Source organism: Eufriesea mexicana, unplaced genomic scaffold, assembly GCF_001483705.2.
Source record: "Eufriesea mexicana isolate 0111107269 unplaced genomic scaffold, ASM148370v2 scaffold124, whole genome shotgun sequence".
NCBI lineage: Eukaryota > Metazoa > Arthropoda > Insecta > Hymenoptera > Apidae > Eufriesea > Eufriesea mexicana.
Genome location: NW_016908357.1, coordinates 1,897,747 through 1,908,578, shown reverse-complemented (window position 1 = coordinate 1,908,578; position 10,832 = coordinate 1,897,747). Strand labels below are relative to the sequence as shown.

The window sequence follows — 10,832 nt, the reverse complement described above, 5'->3', positions numbered from 1 at the left end:
AAAAAAAAAAAAAAAAAAGGAGAGAGAGGGGGAGAGAGAGAGAGAGAGAGAGAGAACGAATACGCGCGGCTGCGAGAAGCAACTTCCCTATTTTCCTTTTTTTTTCTTCCCTTCTTTTTTAATTAGCCGAGCTAGTTTAACTGGGACAAGCGAGGAAACGTTCCCCCGAAATTCGACGATAAATCGGCTTTACGCTGTGGAAATCAAAAGAAGAGGAAGAAGAAGAAGAAGAAAAAGAGAAAGAGAGAAAAGAGAGAAATAAAGAAAACGGGCAGACCGTGTTCCTCCTCCCAGGGAATTTTCAGCGTGGTCTGCGAGAAATAGGCTAGGACAGAAGGGGCAGGACTTTAAAAATGCAAAATTGCAGTGATTCAGCATTTATCGAACACCTGACATCCTACCTACTGCCAACGGGGAAGTTTCCTCGAGCTGCCATCAATATTTGCACGCCCGGCGTACGAACTTTCGGCCAAAGTAACGAGAAAAAAAAAGGAAAAAGGGAGAGTCGGAATCGAACGCGTTACCGGTTAACAAATCGTGAACGATTGGAAATAAAAAGGAACTGGAAAAAAGGGGAGGACGGAGAGGAGGGAATTCTCGGGAGAGGAGGAGAGAGAGAAAAAAAAATGGAAGAGAAAAATGTTGAGCAGATTCTCCCGTTTGGGGACATATAGACGCAGCCCCTGATCCTCGTCCCTCTTCCAACCCCCTAAACCATATTCCACTCACAACCTACGACTCGTCGTAGGTTATAACCGGCTGCCTTCGCGCCTATACACGTATTTTCCACACGTACAATGACAGCCGTACCTTAGCAGACTTGCAAGCTAGGCTATACAGAACTATAAGCAGGGCATGACACAGCATACATCGGATTCTCGCAGAAAGTTCGCGTCGAATTTTAATGGAGGTGCTGCCATCTCCCAGTGACCCCTGCAAGTGGACTTCCTATAGATACCGGTGGAGAGAAAAAAAAAAAAAAGAAAAAAGAACCGATGAGGGATGGGGGTTGAAATCACTCGGGCGTCGGGCCCGAGTCCCCCTATCGCGAATCTGATTAATGGATGGATTCATGGGCACGTATTTATATGGATTTAAGCGGCGCTTTCGCGCACACACGCCACGCAGAAAGTGTACGTGTGAATTCGCGTGTATAACCCGTTAGATCTGAATTAGGCTTTTGGAAACGTGTGTGGTCTGTTTACACAGATACACGTGTGGAGCATGTGCAGTGGAGCACCGGAGGGGTGGCACCAGCACGGTGGGGTCGTACATTTTCTCGCATAAGCTCGTAATTTATCCAGGAACTCGTAATTGAGCGGATCTCGTAACGAGAAGCGTGCTGACGAAATGAAATAAGCCGGCTGGGGTATCTCTGGACAACTTCACCCTTAGCCACCCCTATCTCGCCGTGTCGATTTATAGACGGTCCTGTTTATTATTCGGCGATGATCCGCCGACTCGTCGCTCTCGTATTCCGTAACGATTAATAGCACGCTATTAATAGGACGAAAATGTTCTACCCTATGCGATATCTTCTTTTTCCTTCGTTCACCTGCCACCCACGCTTTCCGTGTCGCGCGATCAAACGATCCCGGCATGCATTTGCACGTGCTCCAACATTCGGTTTACCGCGTAACAGAGGAATAATTTGAAAAAGGCTGAAGATGAAAGGACGTAGGAAGGATGGGATATATTTAGACAAACACGGGGACAAAAGTGGAACACGCGTAAGGTGTACGATTCCGTGGCTTACTAGCAGCGCGTATGGTCAGGGATGATCGCTTCTGAACCGCCAACTAATTTTTGGTATCGCGCCGAGTTTACTCGTATGCTCCGCGGCTCCATAATTTCTGACTAACCATCGAAATGGAACGTTACACATAGCCGAATTCATTTACGACAGATTTATCGTTTTGGCCATAGAAGAACGTGGAATAACCGCCGCTTTGAGAATTACACTCGCGTTCTGATAGGAAAGCGAACACGATCAACAGTTATAAATCATCTCGTAATAGCTTGCAGTGGCATAAACAAAAATAATTAAATCGCTAGAAATCTATGGCGAGGAGGTAGCATTTTGAAGGATCGATATGTTGCACGAATTTTAAATTGCACGTCATTTAGGTCAGCACGCAAAGCTGAAAGGGCTAATAACCCAAAGGTCTCCTCGTGTGTTAAATGCGGTATAAATAGAACTGTCGCTCGCTCATCCCTCGCCACTGTGTCTAACGACCTTACAGAAGGGAGAAGCAATTTGAATTAGAAACTTTTTTTTTTTTCCCCCAAAATAAAAAAAGGGGGAACGTGGTCGTTTTTTTTTACTTTTAAATTTCGAAAAAAAAAAAAAAAAAAAAAAAGGAGAACGAGAGAAAAAATAGAAGCTCGTGGACAAATTTCAGGAATCGATATAATCGACGAGTTACGGGATACTCGATACGAGTTGTACGCGAGGAGAAAAGTTCGTGGAATCGATGAACGGGGGCCAGAGCCAGGACAACAGGAAGGGATCTTGAAGAAGGAAAAGTTGTGGTTTTCCAGAAGGAAACGAGCAAAAGAATGGTAGAAGCGGAAGAATAAGGTGAAAGATCAAGGTAACGAGGAGGAAGGGCGGGAGGGAGGGAAAATAAAAACAAATAGCAAGGGGAAAATTACAAAAGAGGGTGGAAAGAAAGAGAAAGGGGGCTCGGCCTCGTAGATTTCGCGGCGCAAACGGGGCAGGCGCGAGACGATCAATTACGTAACCCGATAAAAGTAGGTCACGTGTCAAAGTGCGGAGCCATCCCCAAGGTGTCCAACTTTTTGGTATAAGCTCGTAAATTACCAGTCAGCTAGCTGCTGCTACCCCCACGGCTTTAAATAGAACGTTGGCAGAGGCTCCTGTCCAACTATCTCTCCTTTTCCCCCCTCTTTCTCCGTCTGTTTCTCTCCTTTTCCCTCCTTTTCCCTCGGCCATCCTTCAATCCCCTGCTTTCTCTTTTTCACTCTGCCTAAAGCTTCCCCTTCATCCCTCGTCCGGCCCTCTCTTGTTCCTTTATCACGTAGATCGCTCTCCGTTTCGTCGAACACGAGGCAAAGTTAGCCGGACACGTAAGTCGCCGGTCGTTAGTCGCCGACGACGATAGCTCGTCGAGCTACCAAGAGAAGAAAACAAGAGAAACGAGAGGGAGACTGAGAACGAGAGTCTTTGAGAACGGAGAAAGAGAGTGGAGGGGGTTGGGCGAGGGAGGAAGGAAGACAGAGAGGGAGGAAGAGGGAAAAAGAAAATTCCTGTGTACCTATTCCAGTGCGGGCCAAACAGGGACAGACAGAAGAGAACGAGAACGTCTCTTTACGTGTGCAAGTATTCCCGTGCAGACCAGGCGAAGTGAAAGAGGGAGAAAGAGAAAGAGAGGGAGAGAAAGAGAAAGAGAGAGAGAGAGAGAGAGAGAGAGAGAGAGAGTGAGGGAGAGAGCGTGACGGCAGGAAAGCTAAGACAATCAATAAGATCGCCGGGTCCGAAGGAGCTCGTGCTCGGATTCGTCGAGTTGCTTCGGTACTTCTTGCCAGGGACCACGAGACTCGCGTTTAACAGCTAAGTCGTAGCCTATCGTCGTTAAACGCAACGTCCCGAATTAGGATCCCCTCGAGAAAATGAACGAGAGAGGAATGAAGACGGACGGCTGGGAGAGCGGTGGAAAAAGAAAAGCACGTAGGAAAACTAAAGATACCGAAGGGCAGGGAATTAGGAAGGACACCGACGGGATTTTACGGAAGAAAAGACGAGAAGCAAAGACGAGAAGAGAAGACGGACGGAAGGGAAGGCGCCAGACGGAGAGATAGAAAAGAAGAGAGTTGATACCTCGAGGGGTCGATACCTACTCTAGTCAGCGGCAATCGGATAGGTCAGGATAGACGGGGATAGGCTAGGATAGTCGTTGGTATAAGGCATATATATGTACAGAACAGCCAACCAGCGCCGCCTCATTCGGGGGATGCATTCCGACGCTTGCACGAGGATAGTAATTTCTGGATACCAACCACTAAATTCCAACGATCAGTCGTCGTCTAGTGGCAGAGAAATTACGATCCGAGATCTTCGCGATTGCCCGGCTGGTTCGACCTTCGAACGGAAACGAAATCCCAGGGAAATCGATAAAGGGGGAAGAAATAGTGGAAAGACCTTTTGCTCGGGAGAACAAAAATCGTAAGTTTGCCCTGCCCACGTAGATGAAGCACGAGTATGGAGAGGTGACAGAATCGCCGCTCTGGCGGATATTACCGGAACTACGAATTATCCCCATCGGGGCTTACCCGCTAGGGTGCAGTTCTTTCGGGAGTGCTTCAATGGAGGGTGGCAAGCTCGAGTTCTACTACACGGTTCAAACTGGGCTGTGACACCAGTCGATAAGGAAGACAGCTTGCTTAACAATGGTTTCCGGGAAGGAAATATAATTCCTCGTAACAGGTATATAGAGTCGTTGCTACGGGAAAATCGTTCGAGTAGTCACGGTATCGCGAGTCGATTAGTCTCGATACCATCGTGCAAAGGGTGTTTCTTTGTCATTCCAATTTCTACACCGCGTTACGTACTTTCGTCTAATCTTTTATTCACGCCTCGTGTTCCATAAGCTCGCGTAAAGCAAAACAGTAAACGCGTATAAAGCCTGAATCCTACTTTGCGGGCGTAACTCGTCGATAGCGGCGTTGACTTGGTAATAATTTTCAAGGGAACTCGTGTTCTATGCCCCTTAACAAGGAAAGAACTTTACGTCTGAGTGTACAACAGCAGAGAAGCCTCGATTACACAGAAACTTGCGTCGATATCGATTTCCATGCAACTGTTTCTATTTATTTCACATTTATCTCGCTCCCTTTTCGCGTCGAAGGCGAAAGAACCTTTGTTTTATATTGGATATTTTTACAAAAAGAACGCGATACCGATATATACACACAAACACACACACACACATATATATATACACATACACGTACAGATATCGACGTTGAAACGTTTCAAAAACGCATCGAATCGTGAAATTCTAGCGAGTCGAGAAGAGGGTGGTTTCAAGATCGAAACGGCTGTCCTACTTTCGGTAAAAGCATTATACGGACCTACATGCGTGGATTCGAAGCAAAACATTTTTTCAGCCACCACCACCACGCCTTCCCACCACGCTGCCAGCGTAACTAGAAAATGAAAATAGCTGCTAGTATTTCACCAGGCCACCCAACCCCCGTTGCTATACTCTTCGCGCCAAAAACGTTTCAATTACTTCCTTCACCGACTCGTAACGTGTCCTATGATTCTCCGATAGTTTACGTCCCGTTTATAGATATCGCCCGTTACTAATCAGCTTCGTGATTCATGCGCAAATACGCATCGTGGAAAATGTTTCGAGACGAATTGAACACCGGTAACGTATATTTCTGTCACGCCACGTATATTCCAACGACTGTGTATAACTAGGACTGCATATGCATACCGCGTGCATATATTCAATTCTGGAAACGTGGGACAAGCAAGTCACTTCGGAGAGCGATAAAGAGGGAGGCCTTTGACGACGAAAGAATGGAACACGTGACGTCGAAGTTCAGGATGAAAAAAAGAGAGAGAGAGAGAGAGAGAGAGAGAGAGAGAGAGAGAGGAGAAAGAGAGAGTGGAAGAAAAATTATACGACCGTGATAGCGCGCCTCTCGTAAGCCGGATAAAAAAAAGTTTCAAGGAGGTCTCGGAAATGGATCACCTTTTTCCTTTTTCCTTTTTTTTTTCCTTTTTTCTCAAAAGTTTAACCAGATTCCTGCTTCGAGTAACTCAACCTTGACGCAATAAAAACAGAAAGATACCCCTTTGGTCTAAAATCCGCATTTCATACGACCAAATCGAAAGATGAAAAAATAACTTTACAGGTAATTAAATATCGTGCAACTATTTTCGCGAGAGCACGAGATATTTTCAGACCCGACGAATCGATATGTATGCATATAATTCGTTAGGGGACGCGATATAGTGTACACTTAACACGCTCCACCCCCGGTCGCGGTGTTAAAAATTCATTAATACGAAGTTCGAGTAATTGTTTCCCTTGTCATAGAAGTTAATATAAACTATGTATAATTCATGCGGGCTTAAATAGTTTTGATTCCGAACGAAATTCGATCGATGAGGTTCGTTTAAAATTTAAATACGAGACTTAAAGGGGAAGAATTAAAGAGCGCGCTCGTTTCACGAAATACGACGGCGTTATGCACAGAATCCTGAATTATCCGAGACAAGGGATGAAAAACTAGGAGAGACTGAAACGGTAAAGCGGGGTTGTCTGGAAAAAGAAAAAAAAAAAAGGAAATTAAATAAAAATCGAACGATGCATATTATTTTCTTTTCTTTCTTGGATCACGAAACGTCGTTTTATAACTCGCAGGTAATATATATATATATATATGATTTTATTTCGTGCCTCGAAACGAATCAAACTTTCGCTTTGTTTTATCTGTTTAATTAATCTGTCGATACATGGAATAACGCACATCGTCACGAGATCTCCAATTTGCTGGAAACTTTTATTAGAGCGGTTTATCGCGTTGCGAAAAGCAGTGCCACGCGTTGGAAATATTCTTTTAGACCCATAGCGTTGCCTAATATCGACAAAGAGAACGGAAAAGGGTTGGCGAACAGAGAGTGGTTGAAAGGATAATAAAAGAAAAAATGATTGTTCCGTGTATACGTGGCTGGATTTATCGAACTTGTTCCCTAACACAAAGAAAGGTTGGTCGAATGGAAACAGTGTGTTCTATTTCTTCGCAAATCAACGCACTTTCGCCGACTATTTCGCGTGTATCGACTATAACGAAAATCACGATTGCCCCGCCGTGCCCTTTTCCATCAACGAGAAATAAAACGATTGGTGGCACGAGGATCGTTCGGATGGCAAACAGGAACATAAAGCCATAACTTGGTAAACGTTTGCATCGACTGGAAACTGACGATCGTAACAGTGGAGAGCAGCGGAGAGGTCGTTTCCTCTCGGTGCATAAACAGCAAAAGGTAAATTATTGGCTTGTAAGAAGTACCGGCCGATAGGGGAATAAATAATTCACGGGAGGATCGGCTGGTCTGTCAAAGGTAAAAGGAAGTAATGGCGGAAGTACTTACCGGAGATGGGATCCGCGCCATCGAGCTTCCTGTCTAAGGAGACGTTCTCGTGAGCAGCTTCCTTGCTCGTCCTTGGACGACATCCAGAGTTCGATTCACCGGTACCGATCCCTTCTTGGCTCTTGTGATCGTTTCTAAGGTGATCGTTTCTCTCGTTCGACTTGGAAGCTCCGTTACCGACCACGACCTTCGTTGTCGCTTTGCTACCAATTGCCCCGGTGTTTCCGTTTAGGTTGCCGTTTACGTTGACATTGTTACCGTTCGCGGACGAATGATTGTCAGCCTGGTGAAAAATGTTGGATGTCTTCTGTGGAACCTTGTCGTTACATCGCAAGAACTTTTCTAGTCATCGCAATGAAACATTTACGAAGCAACAACGTGTACTCGAAACGAAAAGAAAGAAAGGAAATCCTGTTAATATCGGGGTAGTTAAATAAGTCAGCTTAGTTGTTTCGAGAGAGGACTCGTGACAAAAGTTCCTATACGGAACGCGTGGCTGCGTTCAGCTTTTTACCCGATAGAAAAATCCAAGTTGATCCGGTGGAACCGCGCAATGAATTAATCGACTCACCGTGGTGGTCATGCAGGTCGAGGAGGATGAGCGCACGACGACGATACGATTCTGATTGTGATCATTGGAGGCAATCGTGGACACGGCACCGTGATTGGCGAGCCCATGGGTCTCGTGAGCGTTATTGGATCCAGCATTGGAATTGGTGTTACTGGTAGCGACGTTACTACCGAGGGAAGTCTGTCTGATCACCAGAACGCTGCCAGCCGGCTCCAACACCACTACTTGCCTCATCCTCGCCGTCCTCTTTTAAGTCTTTCTTGCTGTTACTGACGAAGAAGGAGAACGTGCACAGGTTGCACGAAAGCTTCCTCGAAAACGATCCTCCTTCTTCGGCTGATCCAAGTATCCGACGGGAAATGCGTTCTCCAGCCTCCACCCCTCGGTTCTTAAAGCTCCAGCGCGATTGCTGCCACCTGCTCCTCCTGTACACACGTACACCAAGATACCCGATATTAAAGCTGTCGTCTTAAAGGATGATCCTACTTCCATCCTATTCCATGTCACGGCCTACTCTCTCTCTTATGAACGTGTCATCCGAGCATGTACCAGCGTGGCTTCTTTCGGAAGGCAAATCGATGAGATTATTTTCCCAGCCGTCTGTGTCTACCTTTCACGATCGCTTTTTACAGCCCGTTTTACTAAAGTATCAGTGCTAACGCTTAACGCCAGTACTAACGCTCAATTTTAAATCCCTTACCCTCCTCCGATTGTAAACATCTGACGTTACGAGCTCCAACATCCAGATATGCATTTCGAGATCTAACCTATCTTTCAACGGCAATATTCCCTAACGATGTTTTTCGCCAATCGTTTACCAACTCTTGCTCTAACGAGCGTTTCGTATCGTTACGATTGAAGAAGAGACAAAGAGAGAGAGAGAGAGAGAGAGAGAGAGAGAGGGAGGAAAAAGAGAGGGGGAGAAAGGAAAGGAAAAACGTTACAAGCATGAAATATATTAATGGCCAGTTATCACGGGGGATTTCGTGGACTCGTGATGGATTGCTCGCAAAAATAAGAAATGAATATACACAGGTTCGAACATTTGAAACCGCTCCAAATAACGTCGCGATATTAAGTTCTTGGATCGAAAACACGCGAGGGTGTTGCGTGTATCCAAAATCATGGCTGGAGAAACTATATCTATCGAAATTAATCTTCCTTTATAAGAATAATTTAATTTCCCTCCTAGATACACGTGTATCGGTTTATATAATGGAAAAGTGGTCGATTCGTTTAACGTATTCTATTCTAAAGTCCCGAGTAATCGTACAAATAGATATACAAATCCGCGCAAGTACCTGCAATTCTATTTTTTATGACTTCATAGCTAGTTGGCTTTCCAAAGTTGATTCTAGTTGGCAGCCATTATCATATATGCGATTCTTGGCAGCCATTATCATAGATTTAGCCAGTAAAACTGAGTCAAAGTCTTCCGAAAAACGATTCCATCACAGACACACGAGAGACTTGAAATTATTCGAATAGGGGTAGAAGCGTTGCCAGTTTTTTGATGAAATCCGAAGCACAACGTTCCCAAACAAATTGTCTTTCACTTGTAATTCAAAAATAATCAACCGTTTCTATCCGTCCCTTACGACTAAAATTAAATTTCACAATCTCTCGCGGTACTGCCGTCCTTTTTTCATTTCGAAATTCAAACTCGCGGCGGTTTTTTTCCAATTGAAATTCGTAACGGTTTTCTCCGTTGAGATTTAAAAGTCTCCCTAACGATTTCTGCGCGTTCGAGTTTAAATTTTTCAACCTCCCTGTATATTTTTTAACGCACAGGTAGGAGGAAAATAGGAACAGCTACGATTGTCTTAATTCTATACGATTAAAATCACGCAACTTCGTCTGTTTAGCATAGCGCAATTGTGACAACACGTTCGAGTGTCCTACATTTGTGGATTCACCGATCGATAGCGAGCTTTGTGTGTTTCGTATTCCAAGACAAACAGCCCCTAATGGTACCGATTAGCACGAACACACTTTCGATTATATCGGCAAAGAGCCGATAAGAAATTTCCAAATCCATCCCAACTACCCACTGATGGAACGTCGTTCCTCTCGTTCGAGAATCGAGGAAAAGCCGATAATTCACAAAGGAGCACCATCTACTCGGAATTTCGTCATCCTCCACGCCCTTTCAGTTCCTACCACCCTCCTACCAACCCCACTGTACACTTTGACTTCCCCACTCGCCTCGACGACGGTTACTCTCCCTTTGAGGAAAACAAACTTAATTTCCGGCTTGCAGTTAGATTCACGAAAATCGATCTCGCACTCGAATCTGTAGCTAAACAATTGCAAAATTCCACGGTACTCGGGACGCTGTTCAGATTCGCGAAATTAAAGTGGAATGAAATGAAAATTAATTATGGACGGTAATCACCAGTACGCGAGTTAAACTATGTACGAAACAATGCGAGGTCTGATCGCACTTCCTGCAAAATTTCCCTTCTCACTCGAAAGTCCATAACGACTAAGTACTCGAGAGAAGAGACTTGTCTACTCGGAATTTCATCATTCTCCACGCCCTTCCGGCCTCTTATTCTCTCTCCCTCTCTCTCTCTCTCTCTCCGTCACTCTATCTCTCTCTCTCTCTCTCTCTCTCTCTCTCTCTCCCTCTATCTCTATCTCTATCTTCACTGCACTTCAGAGTTTGGGATTCACCTTGGAGACAGTTACCCTCTTGCCCTCCGCTTTGAGAGCAGAGACCTAATTCTCCGACGCATTTCAACCCTCGTAAAATACGATCCCACACGGGAACATCGCTACGACACCTTTCGTACACCTGGAAACTATTATCGCGCCTTGATTAGACGTTACAAGATTTCCTGCGTTCACCGTATAACGCATTATCGAAGTTCGATCCTCCCGGAGAAGATCGCTTGCATATTTTTCATCCGGAACTACGGAACAGGGAAAGAAAATGTCAGACGATATTGAAAGTTACAACGTAAAGCAAAATTATAATACGCACGCTTGTCTTCCTGTTTGTTTGATCGCAAATTAACCAATTTAACGCTTGATCGAGCACCAATAATCCTCCAACAAAAGACGTTCCAATCGTCTACGACAGGCACGTGGCTCACAAAGGAACACGATCTACGTGGAATTTCGTCA

At 45.0% G+C, this 10,832-nt stretch overlaps 1 protein-coding gene across 5 annotated transcripts in view; it reads right to left on the bottom strand.

The window, feature by feature from the left end:
* Camta (Calmodulin-binding transcription activator) overlaps positions 1 to 10,832 on the bottom strand; it is a 35,724-nt gene that overhangs the window by 18,706 nt on the left and 6,186 nt on the right. For all 5 annotated transcript variants that reach the window (XM_017911201.1, XM_017911198.1, XM_017911200.1 and 2 more), the window contains exons 2-3: positions 7,704 to 8,128; positions 7,133 to 7,415 (exon numbers count right to left, since the gene is read on the bottom strand). In XM_017911201.1, coding sequence (XP_017766690.1) covers positions 7,133 to 7,415; positions 7,704 to 7,937 — 517 coding nt within the window. In that variant the 5' untranslated portion in view covers positions 7,938 to 8,128. The remainder of the gene's footprint in view (positions 1 to 7,132; positions 7,416 to 7,703; positions 8,129 to 10,832) is intronic.